General features: G+C 34.5%; 2 protein-coding genes across 6 annotated transcripts in view; one reads left to right on the forward strand and one right to left on the reverse strand.

The window, feature by feature from the left end:
• LOC135839796 (octopamine receptor beta-1R-like) overlaps positions 1–20,294 on the forward strand; it is a 342,285-nt gene that overhangs the window by 279,006 nt on the left and 42,985 nt on the right. The window lies entirely within an intron of this gene.
• Positions 11,512–16,965, reverse strand: LOC135839784 (uncharacterized). Its single transcript, XM_065355985.1, has 6 exons — positions 16,770–16,965; positions 16,585–16,695; positions 13,699–13,797; positions 12,777–12,985; positions 12,129–12,225; positions 11,512–12,043 (listed from the first exon to the last, which is right to left on the reverse strand). Exons 1-6 carry the CDS (start codon positions 16,837–16,839, stop codon positions 12,039–12,041), a joined length of 591 nt encoding a protein of 196 aa, XP_065212057.1. The 5' UTR covers positions 16,840–16,965; the 3' UTR covers positions 11,512–12,038.

Genomic DNA, 20,294 nt, shown 5'->3' on the forward strand with positions numbered 1-20,294 from the left:
ACTACGAATACGGTTTTCTTAATCAAAGAATTCGTTTGAGGCGTTTGCGAGAATAATTTTCATGTTTCTGGAAAAATAAGCGTTGCAAATTGCCGACTCGGTCGACCGAAATTAATGACCTACGAAGGTATCAGTTGTTGCGAGATCATCGAAGTAGTTACGAGTATTTCGCCTTTCGCCTTTCGCCTATAATTTATTCGTCGTGCTGTACAATTTCACATCAAAATTCAAATGTCAGATGTTGTACGGTGCTGTCCCGCTGTATGCCTGCCTGCCTGCCTGCCTATCTCGCTATCACTTTACCAAAAATCAAATAATTTCAAATTCTTGCCCAAGAATACGGCAGGCAGGCACTTCTGACTACTCACGCAGCTTGCCTCTCATGTTGTAAAAATTGTAAAAATGTCTCCATTTCATGATCGCTGAAAATTAACATTTTCGTGGCAACGCTCTCCAAAACTACGTTGCTGCACAGTGCACAATATGGTTTGAACAATGGCTGGTTATTATGCCCGAATGTACGAGTACCTACGTATTATCTACTCGTATATCTATGCTGATGTACTCGTACTTGCAGAAGATAGGTATGCTCAGTCAGGTTGTGTTAATTAATTTTTCATATTTCTTCTACGGTCTCTTGGCCCCTATGCAAATGTATATCAAACAAAAAAAAAAATGTTGGAACGAAAACAAGGCAAAGAAGAAGTTGATATCGTGTGTATTGTGTTTACCTTGCTTATGCAAACAACCGAGTACACAGCGTAGAAAACTACTAGCCATGTACAATTTTTCCTAGTAAAACATTCAGAGAAAACGTTTAACGTTGTGTTTGAAAAAAAAAGTGAAGTGAGGGAGAACATCGTTAATAATGTACACGTTGTTTTAAAAATGAAACGTTGAAAATTACAAACACGAAAAAAAAATCAAGGAAATTTTCGAATTCAAATTCGTGATGGAGAAAAGTTTTTCAAAGGAAAGGATTGAAAAAAAAATGAAGAGGAGAGAAAACTCATTCTTGACAAGAATGAAAAAGTGAAGCTTGTTGTAAATAGGTTTAGCGCCGAAATGATTCGCAAAATTAAATTGTTTGAATTTTCTAAGAACTCGAATGGACAGGTATTCGATGAAATGTAATTTTCTCACTCATATATCTACGGAAACAAGATTGTAGGCGCCTATAGTTGATGTTTTTAAAAAGCGAGGTTTTTTTTAATATCTCAATTTTTGAACGATCTCGATAGGTATGTAGTATGAAAATCAAACTGTGATATTTGAAAAATAATGAATTTCTAGTCTCCATCTACTTCGGAAATTGAAGAATTCTTTAAAACGAGTTTGTATAATTTTTCACACCAATTTCTCATCCATTCGCCGAGTTACCTACTTATTCTGATAAGGGAAGTATTCCAACTGGCGCAACAATTTTCGAATCGGATGAAAAGAAATCGAAATAGAATCCCAAAATACGCTACCAGCGGAAATTTCAGGAAATATCACTTCACCAAATGAACCCATGTACTACATTACATATGTACGTAGGCTAACTACAAACTTGAATTTACCATACTTGTTAAATACTGAGACACGATTCGATTAACATTTATTTGATTCGTATGATTGATGACAACTGACTTACGTTTACAGTTTAGCTCTATATATAATGTACCAAACGTTATCTAGAATACTCCCTCTATTGACTAGAAGATAACCTCTTGAACAATCTACACTCTTCTCATTCCAGAACACTCGAAGTACATAACACTTTCATCCACCCTAAAAATATTTTTGACTATCTCGTACAAAGATTGAATAGAATCTAAACTAATTATCGAATCTAATTATTATTCAACGTAGAACATAGTCTTGTAAACGAGTTGAAAGTCTCCTCTCTCGTTGAGGTCTTTGCTGTGGAGGAGGCTGGTTAGGAACATTTACCATTTCATCGATATTTTGATTATTTTCTGGATTACTTGGGTGACGAGCCAATTCCTCTTCGAATGTAACTCGACGTTTTTTCTCATTGTTTTCTTTGACCTGATCTTTGATTACAAAAGTCGTTGAACGAATTTGATCTAAGTATATGTTTCTTTACTTGGTTACTATTGTCGAGTTGAACGATATAATGTAATCTTCCCAGTCGACAAAGAATTGTGCCATACGTCCATACTGGTTTTCCTAAAACTTGAAATTTTTCTACAACAGCACGATTTCCAACATTGAAACTTCTAATTTGAGCATTCATTGAGCATTCAGGGTTCGACATTCTTGCCTGAATATGAGTTGGCTTTATTACATCCAATCTGATATGTAAACGACTTTTCAAATATTTTTCAGCTGGGCTCAAACCATCTGCTAATGGCATAAGTACTGCAAAGTTTGAATAATATTTTTGAAATTACGCTTCAATCGACAGATTTTCATCCTTCATCTAAGTTTACTTTTCAACGTCTGAACAAAACATTCCGCTAAGCCATTCATACTCGGTTTTCCTGGCGCAGTAAATAGGTATCTGGAAAATACCTCGAACTTTGCAATTATAATCTTGAAACTTTTCACTTTTGAATAGCGTTGCATTGTCTAACACAAGAAATTGTGGATAACCATGAGTAGAAAAGATATCTTCTAACGCTACCATGGTACTTTCTGATGTTGGGTCTTTCAACTCTTTCTTGAATACTCAAACTTTCAGCCACTTTGACCTCAAATCGACAAGTATTAGAAAATGAAGTCCATCTTTTGGTCCTGCAAAGTCAATATAAACACGATCGAAATTATCATCTGGAATTTCCCATTTATGAACAGGAACCTTGGCAGGCAAACATTGGTGTGTTGCACAGAGGTTGCAGGATTTGACAGCTTTTTCAATGTCCGAATCAATGCCTGGTCAAAAGCAATATCGACGAGCCAACTGCTTCATTTTTAAAATTCCCACGTGTGAACTGTGCAATTCTGCTGATATCGCTTTTTGCAACGATTTGGGAATCATAATTTGTTCACCATAAAACACAATATGATTGGATAATATATATTTTTCTTCTAACGCTGAACCATCTTGAAGGCCTTTGATCAACTTTGAAATTTCTGGATCATTTTTTGACTCATTAACAATGGTGGTACTCGTTACCGCTTTGCATGAAATTTGATTCAACATATAATTAATGCACTTGCTGACTTCACCAATGGAACAAATAGTTCTTTCTGGTGAGTTTGTGTAGAGGCCAGGTGATGGAACTCACCAGAAAGAACTATCGGTTCCATTGGGCTGCTGATTGTGAGTCAGCCTTCCAAAAGCTCAAGAATTTAATTGCCAGTGATCAAGTTTTAGTCCAATATGATCCAGAATTGCCAGTTGTGGTTGCATGTGATGCCAGTCCATACTGTATTGGAGCAGTATTGTCTCATTGTTGAAGGTGAAGATCGACTAGTTCTATTTGTTTCAAGGTCATTGACATCCGCTGTAAATTCGAGCAAAAGCTATGAATGTTTTGTCGCAACTCGAATCTGGTTTTTCATCTTCAACTGGTTCGATGGGTCCGTTAGATTAATCATTATGGGCTAAGGCAGCTAATCTTAGCTTAGCTTGTTCAAGTCTTTGATTAACTTCCTCCGAAGTGAGCGGTTTCAGTCTATATACCTATAATGTGCCATACGTTTTCTAGAATACTACCTCTATTGACTAGAAGATAACCTCTCGAACAATCTACACTCTTCTCATTCCAGAACACTCGACACACACAACATTCATACATAACAATACTTTATGACTCTTTCGATCAATTTAAGTAGGTCTACATTTTCTCATGCAATTATTTTTGAAAAATACAAAAAATTCATCGGTCATGTACGAGAAAAGAGAAAAAGCCTGGTCGATTATTGGCGATGATTTCGAAACATTCTAAAGCCTCCCGCGGATTTTAGGATACATCCGGTTCTTTAAAAAAAATGCTGCAAGTACACTGAGTGAGAATGAAATTCGGCTTTCATAAATTCGAATTTACCATCATTTTGGACCCTTTCGTTCGATTTCGACGCACATTCTTTTGCGCCAGTTCAAATTCAAAAGTTTCGAATTTTTGAATTTATTTCTTCAAAAATGACTGCTGGAAAAAATTTTGTATTTGTGCCGGAACAAAAACTTGGAAAAAATTCGTACCTGAATCAATCAAAAGGGCAACAAAGATGTTGAATTCGAGTTTATAAGGAGCTGAATTTTTATTTTCAACCTACTCAAAGTGTTTTTTTTTTTCGAGAAGTGGAGAATACAGAAATCTACTGTAGGCTCCAGGACAATTCAAAACACATTACTAATCAATTCGAGAGGTCAAAAATAGGGTAAACTAGACAGCTAAGCATTGCTTAGCTGCAAAGTGTGCGTAGCTAGCTGCCTTTTCTACAGCTATAACCGTTATTACATCTAGGTAGTGCATAAGTGAATCAACCATGTCACAGTACCTAATGAGAATTTTTGAAACTCTCACTGCTTCAAAATAATAATTGTTTTTCAGTGTTTTCATATTTTCCAAATTACAATAGGTATTTCAGAATAATTTATAAGCTTGTATTGCTTCTAAATTAAAAATTTTCTAGTTGTTTTTCATAGTTTGCATTGTTTTAAAATTTACAAAATTTCAAATCAATTTCCCGAATTCCCCATTGCTACAATTTCATAAAGTTTTCAATAAATTTTCAGAATTTTGCATTGCTGCTGAGTTAGGAAATTTGCAATCAATTTTTAGAATTCACATTGCCTCTAAATAGTCAAATTTTAAATAATTTTTCAGAATTCTTATTGTCTTTAAATTAAAAAATTTCAAATTCAATTTTCAAGTTCATATTGTCCACAAATTGTAAAACGTTTACTCAATTTTTGGAATTCACATTGCCTCCAATTTTTCAGAATTCTCATCTTCTTCATAAATATTACAATATTTATTTCATATAATTTTCAAGTTCACATTATCTGCAACTTACAGAACTTTTAATCAATTTTTGGAATTCTCAGCGTCTCTAAATACAAATTTTCATATTATTTTTTTTAGAATTTCTATTGTCTTCAAATTTATAAATTTTCAAACCAATTTTCAGAACTTGCTTTTTATTCTAAATTAAGAATTAAATCTTATAAAATATGTTAAGAATTTGCATTGCCTCTAAATTACACAAAAAAAATATGGGTACCTAATTTTTACAAAAAAATTTAACGAAATACTGGTATTTAGCACAATTAAGTACCAGATCCCATTCAATTTTTTACTGTAATCGTATAGTAAAAATCATCATTTTAATAAATTTTGCTATAGGTACCAATAGTAAAAATCATTTTGTTTTAATAATTTTTACTAAATCATGATAATAAAAATTACAAATATTTCAATTGTACAAAAATTAGTTTAATTACTCATTTTGAAGTAATTTTTAAATTATAAGTAAAAAGTTACAAATTATTCATGTCAAGGTAATTCTTACTATACTTATGGCTATAGGTAGACAAAAAATTAATGAAATGAATTTTAGAATTTTTAGTTAGCAAATATATCATAATTCATAACTCAATTTCAGCATTATTTTAACCCCATTATCATGTACTTACTACATATGTAACTCCAAAGCATTTACCTATCCAATTTTCCTACGAAAAATCTGTCACCTACCTACTTACCTCACGGGGATTCGAACCTGGGTCCCTAAATTTCCTATTCCTACCTACATGCCCTAACCATTCGACTACGAGTTCACATGGTGGATTAGAGCATTAAAATAATATATTTGTTTGGTAAACGCCCCACCAAACCACTCCCACTTGGAATTTACAGCTAACAGACGGGGGGTGTAACAGGGTACAATGAAACACAGCTGGTGATGGAATAGACTGGGGGTATAGCAGGGTACAATGAGCGGCAGGTGTTCTACAAGTCCCCTTTTCCCTTTTTTAGGATTTAATGCATTAAAATAATGAACTAAAATTGCAATTACTCAGCAATTACCCACCCGAATTGAATGAAAATTAATCTATTCCCTCCGCCTTAATGATTCTCAAATGGTGTCCAATAGGTACAAAAAACGGTTGGATAGCTTAAGAGAACATTCAGTTCCAATAAAATTTCATTTCTCAAAGCGAAACCAATAGTGTGCTACGCACACTAAAAAGCAAACTTCAGCCTTTTATGTAAATTTTATTAAATTTTGATTTTTTCATGAAAAATATATACCTAGGTATAGTTCAATAATTTGAATTTAAAAAATTCACCAAAAATCGAAAAATGAATTTCAGCTTCTGAAATCCTGATCGGGGATCTATTTTGGGGTCTTTTTTCAATTCCCCATCGTCTGGTTCAAAAATTTTGGTTTCCGACTGCCGAGAAGCATTAAATTACGAGAAATTAATGAAGTTTGACAACTCTGAATGTTGCAAAGAAAGGGGGAAAAACAGTATTCTTCTTGAAAATGTAACCCTAATTTTATTCTACCCAAAAATTGTATTTTTTTCATTTTGAAAAGCTTTTAAATTGAATCGAACCAATACTCGTATAGGTATAAGTATAAGTACCTATATTGTTTTAAACGCGAGCAAACTGCGGGGGTGAGTAACCTCGAGCTGCGTATAAATTGGACGCTAAGTAGGTAAATGGATTCTACCTATCTTACTAATGGTGTACGTTGAAAAAATGAAAATTGAATTTCGTTCGGTTCATCGCTTGAAAATTGAAGTACGCACGCAAATTATGGCGTTCTGGCGCGAAATAACTTGCCGAAGAATTTATTAAATTTTTGTTAAGGTCGCATCGCATCGTCAATTTGCAAAAATTAGGTCCTCGATAGAAAAATTTCGATATCATCGACCTTTTTTTTTTCCAGGGAATTTGGAAAGAATCGTTAGTGAGTTGGAAAAAATTTCGTTCGAGATCTTCTCGTAACGTAAAAGTGATAATTTTTTCTACTTTATTTTCAAACTACTCGCAGGTACTTCAAACAGCACGAGGTCAAAATAATCACAAAATCGCCGAGTAAAAATGAAATTTTACTAAGAATAACCACCACGAAAGAAAGAGAAAAAAACAAAAATATACGAATGAGAATTATTCTTACTAAATGAAGTAGGTACCTAAAGCTTACTCACGTAACTTTTGGAAGAAGAAAAGTAGAGACAAAAATGTTTACAAGTTTTATTCGAAATGTTCATTTAACTTTAAAAACGAACGCTACTATAGTTTATAGTCGCGTATTAGATGCAAACTTGACATTATTTTTAATATTTCGTCGTAGAAATAAGAAAAAAAAGGCGCGAGTAATTAGAAAATTGTTCGCTATGATGTTGGAAAAGGCGACAAAATTGTTTTCAAATTCTGAAAGAAAATTAAGCGGGTCGCAATAATTTGTTTAAATGTGTTTTCGTATATTCGAGATGGCTGAGAAGGTAGAGGTGGTGCGGCGCATCTTCACAATTACGTTACTTATTCATAAAATTGTGACGACGACGCTGCGATGTCGTTTAGTCGTTGTTATGTAAGCGAAAAATAAATTAAATACGAAACAATCGGGACAGGTGAAAATAAGAATGAAAGTATTAGGTACCGGTACCTACCTAAGTATGAAGGTGAGAAGTAGGTGTACCGAGTACCTACTTATAGTTTGCTAGCCAACTTTTGCTTCGTCTTTTTGAGCAATACTCGCGAAAAGTAAATTAAAAACAAGAAACATAGTAAAAAAAAAGTACGTATACATATAAAAAAGACGACTCGAGAGGAGACAAGTACGATGGCGAGACGCGATAGGTACTCGCAGGTATGCAAATTGTACACTGTACAGCAGCGTCGTATTAAATAGATAATAATATACCTAAGCGTTCTCTCGTATTTTAATTAAAGCAACAAATTCAAGCACCTATAAAATAACACCGAGATTGAACGTACCTATACCTACCTACCTACCTACTCGTACTTGTGCTAATCCAGGTACAATGTACAAATAAAATATACGAGTAATGCAATATGCACTACGTACAGTAGATAGATAGGTACATATTAGGTACCACCGTTGATTGTAGCAACAGCTGCAACAACATTACTGGTACCTACACCTACCGAAGTTACCATCTCCTAATTTTTTGAATTTGCAACGTGAAAGCGAAAATAATTCGCAAGTCGCAGTACATAGAATAAAATTCGGTAGCGGAAACAGACACCACCCTTGCCTCTTAACCACCATTACGTTCTTTTGCAACTTTCTCGTACGTACGTTCGCGGTACGTGTACCGGTACCCGCTGCATTGCTGTACCTACAAAATTGACAACTTCAAAGAAACCGTAAAATTAACAAGCACCTTTACATATTCGTCAACCAAGTAGGTATGGCACGCGCAAATAATCATTTCATTTTCCAAAAATGGAAATTTACAAAGAAAACTGAAAAAAAAGATAGGTACGAGAGAAAAAATAACTCGACGAATAAACATAAAGCAGAACGTCTACCTATATAGGGTGATTCGGAAAGTACGCATGCAGAACAAATTACGTGATTTACTCTAACAACGTGGCGTGTGCGCGTATTTATCTTCTTACGAGCGAGATAAGTCGACACATCTCTAACGAATCTACAAATTACAATATTTTCTAGCTTTCAAAAAATCTACATCAATCGTAGGTACTCGTAACCCTCTTGAAATATGATTTAGTTCAAGTTTTTCTACAGCTATTTTTTTAATGAAATATGATGCACAATTCAAAATAAAAGATGTATTCAAACATAGGTATTTTTACAATAATTAAAATATGTACAATTGTACACAAAATAAAAAACGGATGAAAATCGCCATAATGCGAATGGAAACGTAAAACAGTAATAATAATCGAATTAATTTGCGGATATTCGAATAGAAAAATATAAAAGTCCTCAGAGGTTTTTTGTTGACTTCTCAATCACGATAATGCGACAAATTACGTATAATTACGAAGTGAATAAACGATTACAATGTTGACGCGAATTTTACTTCATTTTTAACACTTTCCCTAATTCGAGAATTATCAAGCAATGATCTAAAAGGCTCTTTAGTTCAAACATGACAAACATCAATCATGTTTCCTTGAATTCAGTTGATGTTAACAATGCTTTGCTAGCGGCGATCAACTCAGATAAGCAACTCAACAGCTACCTGGATCCACAATATCACCGCATCAGCATTTTCGATGGGTACGCCAGTTGTCGAGTGAAACATACTCAGACATCCTGCAAAATCAGCAAAGCTGGAACATTTGAGCTGTCTTCGATTCCCATTTTAGACAGCTGAGGTCTTCACGTGTAAAATTTTCCAGAGTTTTTGATAACACACTGGCTGCGTTGAGGTGTGTGTCTCTAGTGATGTAAAGCAGCTTGTTTGCTGCTGCTCAATGATTGGTAGGGAACATCAGACATAATGATGTCTGATTGCTTTCCCCAAGGTCTAAAACCTAGATTCGGTGCGTCGTTAGCGGCTATGGATTTCTTCAAAGTATCCATAGAGTTTTTTGATTTGGAACGGTCTTGGCTTCAAACAGCTTCCACGTACAATTTTGGTGAAGCTTCAAATTCTGCTGTGAAAATCTTGATCTCAACTCAATTAGCGAGGTCGTTGATGTCTCGAGATTTCAAACGATTTTGGCCGCGTAATAATCGCCATTTTGTTAAGTCTGTATTGCGCACAGAATCGTCTTGACAATTGTTGTTGGAATTATCGTTAACGTCATCGAACTCATCATTCCCGAACAAGGAACAATTCAAAGATTTCGGCGAACTTTTCATTTTGCGCAGGAGAAAAAAAAATTCCTAAATCTGACGTTGGATCTGGAGTCTGTCACCAGTCAATTGGAAGATCAAAAATATAGGTAGGTAGTTAGGTACTAGAGGTGAAAACGGTTACGCTACCCGCTTACCGGTATCTGGTTAAAATACCGTCTAAACCCGCTAGTGGTTGTATCGGGTTGATTCGGATATAGATAGTAGCGTATAGCGAGTACAACCCGAATGTTTTCGCACTTGGTCTGCGCACGCACCCCAAAATTTGATAATGCGTAAGTGGGAGGAGTTACACTTCGACACCTGTTGTTCGTATGTGTGATTGACGTTTGACATGATTGATGACAATGATGATGCCATGCCGGTACACCAGCTACCAATTCAATGCGCTACTAGTTATATCCTGAACCGGTGCGACATTTTTTCAATTCGCTACCCGCTACTACTGAGTAGCGAGAATTTACGATATGGATACGATAGTTACCCACTGTCAGCGAGTACCGTTTTCAGCTCTATTAGGTACATACAGGGTGCCCAGAAATATCGAGCACCCCTAAGAAAGTTTTTCATTAGAAATATAGGTTGGCAATGTGAAATAGATGCATATGATTGGTGGAATGTTATCTCTCCAGTCCAACAACCAATCATGTGCTATCATTATGATCATTCACTGTGACCAACCGAAGTATTTTGGTAGAAAACTTTTTTAGGGGTGCTCGATATTTCTGGGCACCCTGTACGAGTGCAAGCTAATTTCCTCTAAAAATAGATCAAATTTTGATGTTTTTCATTTACATGGTACCTATACCTTACATAATATAAAGAGTCCACAAAAAGAACCAGGTAAGTCACTTTTTTCAAAAATGAGTTTAGGGCTGAATTAAATTCACACCAAGGAGTAGAAAAATGTAGTCCTTTTAGATTTTGAAAAAAGTCGATTTTTCGTGGTTAAAATGGCCTTTTAAAAAAAGGGGAGGGGGAGAGAAATGAGCCGAGACCAAATGTGAGGCGACAGGAAGAAAATTTCAACATCGTTAACTATTTAGAATGCGAAAATTTTTCATTATGTCATCATAATAATCGATTTTCATCGAATTCTAGTTGTTGAAAAACACTGATTTTTTGATTTTTTGCTTGATTTTTTCGCGAAAAGAGTGACTTTTCAACTCGTGACTGGCGTATATCTTCATTTTTTTTCTAGCATGCCTCAAGTTGTGTTTGTGGGATGTTGTGTGATGTATTTCCAGTCGTTATACTATGATGAAATTCAAATTCACTACAAAATTGGAGCATTCTGATGCTTCAAAACGCCGCGCCGTAACACAAAAGTTTGAAAAAGTGACTTACCTGGTTCTTTCCGTGGACTCTTCATATTATGTAATTCTGATTGCAATGTTCGGAAATTTGCGAAAATTTCAAAAAATGAAGTCTTTCTCATCGTAAAATTCTATCTAAAAAAATGTTCAAATAGGTACCTTTGTGATGAATAAGATAGCCCAATCTCGTGTGATGTAAGTACATACCTAGGTACTGTATTGATTACTTGAGGATGGGAAGGTATTTTTTGACAACTTGATTTATACTAGAGATGATACGACCTCGTCGTTTGTGCCTATTTACTATATCGAATTCAGTAGGAACTTTTATATTGGTTCCTACTCGTATCTTGGCACTTTCAATCCATTTACCATGACTTCAACGAAATTATAGGATTCTAGCCACGAAATAAACGTTAACGCAGAAGGCAGTCTTACTTTATATTTGCCATAAAGTCAAATAGGTGATACGTTACACGCAAATTAACAAACAGTTTAGAATAGTACATAAAAATTTATGACGAGTTTGCCGATTTAACACGCTCGATAATTGTCAATTAACCTCACGATGAGATCTCGAAAATATAATTTATCTGTAACATACATATATGCGTAATCAATTGAGTAAAGTATAAACAACATCATTAGATATAAATTATAAACTTGGGTTTCTCGGTTGATCTTTACTCCAAGTATGTGACGAAATTATACCTACATTTGACAAAGAAGAGAATAAATTAGGTAGGTACATATTGCATTCGTTACAATTAACGATTGAGAATTCGTCTTAGGTACTATCAAATTTGCAACATTGCATTTATCATAATAATTAGTTTAAATAGGTAGGTATAGATATCCGTTTATTGATATACGAGTATTTATTCAATTTTTATTTGGATGAGTTCGTAAACTTGTTTGAGGTACTCTGATGAATTCTTCAAAACATCCCGAAATTTATTCTGCAAAATTGATTTAGAAAATCAATACAGTACATGCGCATCACAGCCCAATTTGATTTTAAAAAAAAATGATCTATGTACTTACTTATCTGGGTTTTGACAGCTTCAACAATTGCTCCATACATGAGCTTTAATAGTTTAATAGTTTGTTCAGAAGCATCTGGTATTCTGCTTACAAAATCCTGTAACAAGTCAAACAAGTGTTCGTTACATATTTTCTTTGATTGCGTAGACTATTAATGGGTTGAGCATCCTGCGAAAAAATTGGTTTAAACTGAAGATCAAGTTTGGAAAAAGTGAATTCTAACTCAAATGTCGAGAATTTTGGTCAAGAAACAGCCGTAATTGATCGCTTTAATCAATATAGGTACCATTGTGAGTGAGGTAAAAAAGTGTAATATTATCAACAAAAAAAAAACAAAATCAGTTCCCAAAATTAGCGTTTACTCATCGAAACATTCAAAACTCAACTTCCAAGAACCCTATTATGGGTTATTTCACCTCATCATGCTCATTTTTTTCAGTAGGCATTGGTCAGAAGCATCCAAATCGTAGGTACAAGGTACAAAGAAAAATTTGTAAGTCAAAACTCATTTTTGCGAATGCTAAAAGTGAGTTTTGACACCAACTCTCGATTTACGCGAGTGTTTCTACACAAAATCGAAATATTTGCGATGAAATGAGTATCATTAGGTTATGAAGCATGAGAAACTGTCAAATGTTTCATACTTACATCAACACTTGTGACGTTATAGGCTTCAGGTAAATTGAAAGTTGACGTTGTAGTGTTTGAGAATCCAGGATGACCTGTAATGTAACTTGTACTGTTCGTGGTTTGATTTTTGTCAGCACAGCCCTCTGTGTAGTTGTGATAATGTACATGTAGATTGAATGTAGAATTCATGAAGTTAAACTGGTAAGCTGAAACTTTTACCTCGAGTTCTGTAAATAGAGCAGTAACAATGAATTCTTAAATGATATTAAGTTTGATATCGTGAAATAGAAACACTCACTAATAACAACAGCTGGTTATAAACTGAATACATACATCGCGTAATTATATTTTTTGAGTAGCTGAGTAGGTAAGTAATGATTTAAAATTTCAATTTTCTCATTAAAAATTTTCATTATTTAAGATTTTTTCCTCAAAATTTCTGAAATTTTCATTTCAAAATGGAAAAAAAGTTAAAATTGGTGATGCATGATAATAAATTTGACTAATGATTTTTCTGTATTGTATTGCTCTATGGGAATACTGTTGATACCAAAAATTTTGATGCGGTTCAGACTTTTTTGCAACTAAGCAATTTTCATAAAATTCAATTTAGTTCAAAGAATTTTCAATTTTTTTTGACAAAATTTTCTCCAAAAAATTTTTATCCTATTCCTTGATACTTAGAGATAAAATTATATATTTCAATGACCGCGTGTAATTAGAATTGTGACTTGGAAATTAGAACAGAAATAAAAAATGATTTCCAAAATTTTAAAATTTTCTAAAATTGGCTCATAAGCCTGTCGCGATGCCTATATAGTATATATATATAGTTATGTAGGTAGTTTTATTGTAGTTGATTTGTGGTTGAAATAAGCGGACATATTTTGACCGTTAATCGGCATCAATTTACGGGCAATTAACAAAATAAATTACGTACGTGTTACGTTTTGTCCTTTATATGTTATTGGCATTTCAGTCGTTTGATTTTCAGATGTCATTTTTGCAGTTTCATTCGTCGGTTTTTTAGATAATGTATCTGAAACAAATTACAGTGGTGACTTGAGAGTACTACACTTTCTTCATCGTGCCTTAAAAATGTACCTATGCTATTCGATCCAATTTCACACGTTTTTGGTCCGATTGTGTTTGTTTTGTTGTTGTTGTGGAAATTTTATTTTCAAATTCAAGCAGACATTTTCTAAACTGTCATTAGTGACGAAGGAAGAATTCACGGCGGTTGTAAGCACTTTTGAAACATTCCTTTTGAACCCCTGATCGTTAGTTTTAACTGAATCATAATTAGGCACTACTGATGTTTTATTAGGGCACGTCCCAACCTACCTCATTGATAACAGACTGGTGTAAGATTAAGTCAAGACAGCTATGAAATTGGAAAATTAGGAGTATAGGTATCTGAAATAGGTACCTTATGGCTGAATATAGTGACGAGTACAGCTACAAACTGACTGAACGAATAAAATGATTTAATTAGAGCCGCTGAAATATTCCCAATTTTTTCGCCAGATTTTCTCAACTGCGAGTATTTATCCCAGACCCCCCTCCCCCTCGACCAACTCCAGTTTGGAAGAGTGAGTTCGAAACAAAAACGTGGAATCATTTTTAAAATGTTCAAAAACGATTGTTTTTTATACTTGACAAAAAGATGAATTATTCTATTGCAAGGTTAGAATTGAAATCAAAAATTAAAAATTTCCTATTTTTTCCTTTTTTTAAACCTTTTGGCCTTTAAAAATCAAATTCAAATAGAGAATGAAACATTTTCGATTTTGTGCGAGCGTGCCTAGCGTGTACGAAACCTTCAGAAAATTTACAATTTGTGAGGTAAGACAAAATCACTTAAAATTACGAGAAGTTTCAACGCCAAACGGCCAAAGAGATTTTTTTGGTTGGAAAATTTTAAGAAAAGCAACATTAATTTTTTGATGTGAGATGTCAATCTTTCTACTTTCTAACTTCGGTCGGAGGAACAGGGTGTCTAACACTCCTATTTATCCTATTTATCCTACAAAAGTTTTTTTTGCCCATGGCACCTTTTTGTCCTTTTAGTGTCCTTTTTTTCAACAATTTTATCCAAAAGTCCTTTTTTTTCAAAATGACTTTTTCAAATTTTCGATGTTTTCCCCTTTTTTCCGGAATTTTGAACTTGTAGAAAAGGGCTCATTTGTCGACTTTTTTAGAACTTGAATCACACATTTCTGTGTTTATCGATTCAGTGACTTATTGTTCAAATTCAAGAACTGTTCAAAGTTTGAATCAGAAAAATAAACTCATCCTTCCTTACAGATTTTTTTTTACTTCTCAGCAAAACATGAAATTTTGAATACTTTTAGCTTTGCTTCACTTGGCTTTGTTTGCTTTTCTTTTTCAAGTTTGAATTTTTTCTTTTCTTTTTTTTTTTTTTGAATTGGAGTGTTGAATCATCATTTTAAATTTTAAGATTTTGTAGCAAAATATAGGTAGCTTATTACACAAAAACAAAACATCGTTTTCATACCTCTCAAAATACTGAATTTCTAAAGCTTTTGCCCTCGCTTCGCTCGGGCCCGTTGGCTTTTCTTTTTCCGGTTTTAAATTTTCAAAAAAAAATCACAATTCAATTTTGAAATTTTGAAGCAAAACATAAAGAATTCATCACACAAACAAACTTTGTTTTTGTATCTCTCGAAATGCTGATTTTCGAGAGCTTTTGACCTCGCTTCGCTCGGGCTCGTTTACTTTTCTTTTTTATTTCGAATATCATTCGAGTACCATCGTTTTTATGCCTCTCGGAACATTAATTTCCAAAGCTTTTGCCATCACATTGCTCGTGCAAGTTTGCTTTTCTTTTTTCATTTTCAATTTTTCAAAAAAAAATCATTATTCGAATTTCAAAATTTTGAAGCAAAATAATAGATATACTCGTACTTAGTAACTCATCACACAAGATAACATAATTTTTTATATATCCCAAAATACCTTCCAATTTTTGAGAGCTTTCGCCCTCGCTTTGCCAGGGTCAGTTTGTTTCTCTTTTCCTCAATTAATAATAAATTCTGAAATTGAAGGAGAAATCTCGCCTACTCCCTCGGCCTCCCCCTCTTAAAAAATCTCAAGTGTTCAAAAACTGTCCTGTTAAAAGTCCTGCTAAAAATCCTTAGGCTAAAAACTTAAATGAAAATTTTGAACCTCCCACCTTGAAGAAAAATTTTGACCCCCCCCCCCTCCCCCACCTCACTTCAAAAAATTCCATAAGTGATCGAAAAATGACTTGCTGAAAGTCCTACTAAAAGTCCTTTTTAAGTCCTTTTTTTTTCATTTTGAAATCTTGTTAGACACCCTGAGGAAGAAAAAGTTGGTTACAATGATCTGATGCGAGCGAAGCGATGCTAACACTTACGAAAATTTATAAATTCAAGAAATAAAAATCCATAGTCTTTGGTAATTCTCTGATTTTCCCTGCTCACACAATTTCTTACCAACTTTTTCCATCTTACCCAATTTTCCCAAAAAATTCACTACTTTTCGCTTAAATTTTTCTGTCGGGGGCGGGGGGAGGGGTCCCCTCCTGTTCGGCACGACTCCAGATTTAATTTTTTGATTGTTTTATCGACCTCAGACTGTTATAAAAATTTCTAACCCCTATTAAGTTTTCACTTTCAATTTTCGTGCGTGAATATTTTATGAAAATATTTGCAAAACTGAAAATTTATGGTTACTCTTGGTTACTTTTTTGGTGAAAAAAGGTTCCTAAAGTTACTTTTTTAATGAAAATATCGTTGGGATGCCTGATCGAGGCGATCAACAAAATACGTAAATTACGTACCTGTTCTGTTTTCATGATCCGCAGGCATGTGTGACGTTATTGGAATTCCGGTCATTTGTTTTTCAGATGTCAACATTGCAGGTTTAATCATCGGTTTTGCAGATAATATATCTGAAACGAATTAGCCACAGGATAAAACAAGGAAATGATATATAAGCGATACAACTTGAAGAATTAGTACTCACCGATATTTTTTGCAATCGTAAAAAGAAACAAAAATAGAAATATCATCTTTTGTGAAATTTGCTGATGCATATTTGTAAGTAGGTAGGTACTCGTATAAGTTGAGGAAAGAAGCACTTTACACTATTCTCACTCGTAATGTTCTGACATTCGTGCTTCCAGAGAAGATCCCCTGTAACTTGGTTCAAAATATCGAAGAAAGGTCAACGTATCTGTAGTAGACAATTCGGTATACTGAGGGGAAACCAGATTACTTACCTATAACTTGATTCGAAGTACCTAACAACAACGGGTCAATGTACGTACATAACTCTAGTAGACAATCCGGTATATGTACCGACCTAGGTGAGGGGAAACCGGATTACGTCGATTCAGTCGGCATACCGATACGATGCATAGATAACTACATACAACCATTATAATCTATGAAATTAATTATAGGTGGTTGTGTGTGCACAACTTTGTAAGCGTGAACCAACGAGGGAGGGCATTTCGACCTGTTAAGAACGAATTCAGCGTTAATTTTTTATTCAAAACAAATTTTATGATTTTAAGAGAATGTCCTCACGGGTTAAGAATTTTTAGAAACTCTGGTCCTTTTTTTTAAAGGGTCAGGTGGCAAGACACTGCGCAGATAACACGCTCCAAAAAAACCGAATACCTTCTTTTTTTTTTAAAAAAAAAAAACCTCCACTTTGAGGAACCCTGCCTGAGCCCTGTGAGAGGCTTAGATATATTCAAGCTCAAGCTTATGCTTCTGAGTCTGAGTAGTGAGAGTATGTATGATTGCAGAACACGTTACAAAATACCAAAACAGACATATTATATGGACAGATCATTTTACGACCTACAAAGTGAATTAATTGGTATTTTTTTTTTTTTTTTGTATACTCGTACTTTGAAAGCTGATCGATGTCAAAAAACGTAAATATCACGTTTGATTGATGACCGCAGCATTCCGAGTACTAGAGTGGGTAGCAGATAGATAGGCAGATTGGTAGCTGGATACCCACTACTACCTAGACCGAGCCACCTACTCATCATTCATAATTCATATTTGACGCAAATCTGCCCTATCTAATGTCTCAGCTTTGTGGTAATTACCTATGCGAAAGCTACCGAGTAAAGCTGGAAAAAAAATGTATAAGAATACTTAATTCGCTCGTTTCCAAGACGGCTGATGATGGGTGTTTCCTCGTTGTAATCACGGCTACATTTATTCGTGAACCATGGACCATGGTGTAGTCGACGTGAAGTGGTTGTCGCAAACAGACGGAAAAGGAAGCCAGTTTTAGTACGAGAGCAAGCTCGAGCTCGAGCTCTGCTTTAACGTTTCACTGTCTGCTGTTTAATATCTGGTTTCTGGTTTCGTCCAAATTAATACTCGCGGCGATAATTTTTACTGTAGAACGATTAATCATTCCTAATGAGATGTTGTAAAAAATTTTAAAGCTCGTTGTTTGTTGGCGAATCGTTGTGTTTTTCTTCACCAACGAATTCGCTAATAAAATTTACAAACGAGTATATGAAACTTTACTTTTGAAATTATTTCAAGTTGTTATGAAATTATCAACAATTTAGTCCGGCATATGACAATAGGAGTAATTTCACCCCCCCCCCCGCCGATCCTCCATGACAGTTTTTTTCTTAAATGGGACATCACAAGGAACATTTTAAAGCAAACTTTCCAAAGAAAAAAGTTAGCCTTACTTACAAAATGGCGGTCATTTTATTGACAGGTCGTTTTAACATAGGACTTGCACGAACTTTTTCAAACTTTACAAAGATAGGTCGAAAGATCATGCAAAAATTTATCACCTATCAAAATTTCAAGTGCTAAAGCGGGTATTGCGATTTTTGGTAAATTTTTGAAAATCCAATTTGGGCCAAAAATGAGGGAAAAAATCAAAATTTTACCAAATTGACCAAGAAAGCTGAAATTTGGGATATACCCTATTTTCGATATGCCAAATCGATTGTAAACGGTTTCAACCCGTTTTGAGCAGTTCTGGAGCCTCTAGCAGATTTTTGAAACTCGAAATTCCCACAAAATTCCATCAAATTGGAGTTGTAAAGCTAAAATGTATTCGAAAAACTAATTTCAATACGCGACGAAGTACCGCAGGTGAATTTCAAGTCGTGTTGGATCCTCCAGCGACTTTTTGAAAATTCCTGAAGCCTCCAACAGATTTTTGAAACTGAATTTTCACAAAATTTCATCAAATGGAGATGGAAAATCGAAATTTACTCTACACTCCAATTTTAACACCCTCTGAAAACGACTTCTGGTGGATTTCAAGTCATTTTAGAGCCTCCAACGACTTTTTTGAAAATTACTGGAGCCTCCAGTAGATTTTTGAAACTTGAAGTTTTCCCAAAATTTCATCCAACTAAGATGGAGAGTCAAAATTCATTCTGAAAACCAATTTCAATACGCTACGAAGTTCACTGCTGGTGAATTTCAAGTCGTTTTGGAGCCTCCAGCAACTTTTTGAAAGGTTGTATGACGTATTTTGGAAAATTGAAATTTCCTAAAAGTAGCTGGAAGCTTCAAAACCATTTGAAACCACCATGTAGTCTGCGAAATAAATTTCAGCTTGCCAACTCCATTCGATAATAAATTAATGTTTGGGAAATTTCAAGTTTCAAAAATCTACTGGAGGCTCCAGTAATTTTCAAAAAAGTCGCTGGAGGCCCTAAAATGACTTGAACCCACCTGAAGTCGTCTTCAGAGGGTGTTCAAATTGGAGTGTAGAGTAAATTTCAGCTTTCCATCTCCATTTGATGAAACATTGTGAAAATTTAAAGTTACAAAAACCTGCTGGAGGCTTCAATATTTTTCAAAAAAAATCGCTGGAGGCCCCAAAATTACTTGAACCCACCTGAAGTCGTCTTCAGAGGGTATTAAAATTGGAATGTAGAATAAATTTCAGCTTTCCATCTCCATTTGATGAAATTTTGTGAAAATTCAAAGTTTCAAAAATCTGCTGGAGGCTTCAGGAATTTTCAAAAAGTCGCTGGAGGATCCAAAACGACTTGAAATTCACCTGCAGTACTTCGTAGCGTATTGAAATTAGTTTTTAGAATAAATTTCAGCTTTACAACTCCAATTTGATGGAATTTTGTGGGAATTTCGAGTGTCAAAAATCTGCTGGAGGCTCCAGAACTGCTCAAAATGGGTTGAAACCGTTTCCAATCGATTTGGCATGTCGAAAATAGGGTATATCCCAAATTTCAGCTTTCTTGATCAATTTGGTAAAATTTTGATTTTTTTCCCTCATTTTTGGCCTAAATTGGATTTTCAAAAATTCACCGAAAATCGAAAAACGCACTTTAGCACTTGAAATTTTGACAGGTGATAAATTTTTGCATGATCTTTCGATCTACCTTTGGAAAGTTTGAAAAATTTCGTGCAAGTCCTATGTTGAAACGCGAAATCTGCGATTTCGGCTGACCTGCCAATCAAAATGGCTGCCATTTTGTAAGTAAGGCCAACTTTTTTTTTGGCAAGTTTACTTTAAAATGTT

This window comes from Planococcus citri, chromosome 3 (genome assembly GCF_950023065.1).
Source record: "Planococcus citri chromosome 3, ihPlaCitr1.1, whole genome shotgun sequence".
In the NCBI taxonomy this organism is placed as follows: Eukaryota; Metazoa; Arthropoda; class Insecta; order Hemiptera; family Pseudococcidae; genus Planococcus; species Planococcus citri.

Coding starts and splice junctions, on each gene's coding strand:
- LOC135839784 (XM_065355985.1), bottom strand. CDS start 16,839: ATGCATCAGCAAATTTCACAAAAGATGATATTTCTATTTTTGTTTCTT. Junction 16,696..16,769: donor TACGATTGCAAAAAATATCG/GTGAGTACTAAT, acceptor AATTCGTTTCAG/ATATATTATCTGCAAAACCG. Junction 12,226..12,776: donor ATAACGTCACAAGTGTTGAT/GTAAGTATGAAA, acceptor GACTTGTTACAG/GATTTTGTAAGCAGAATACC.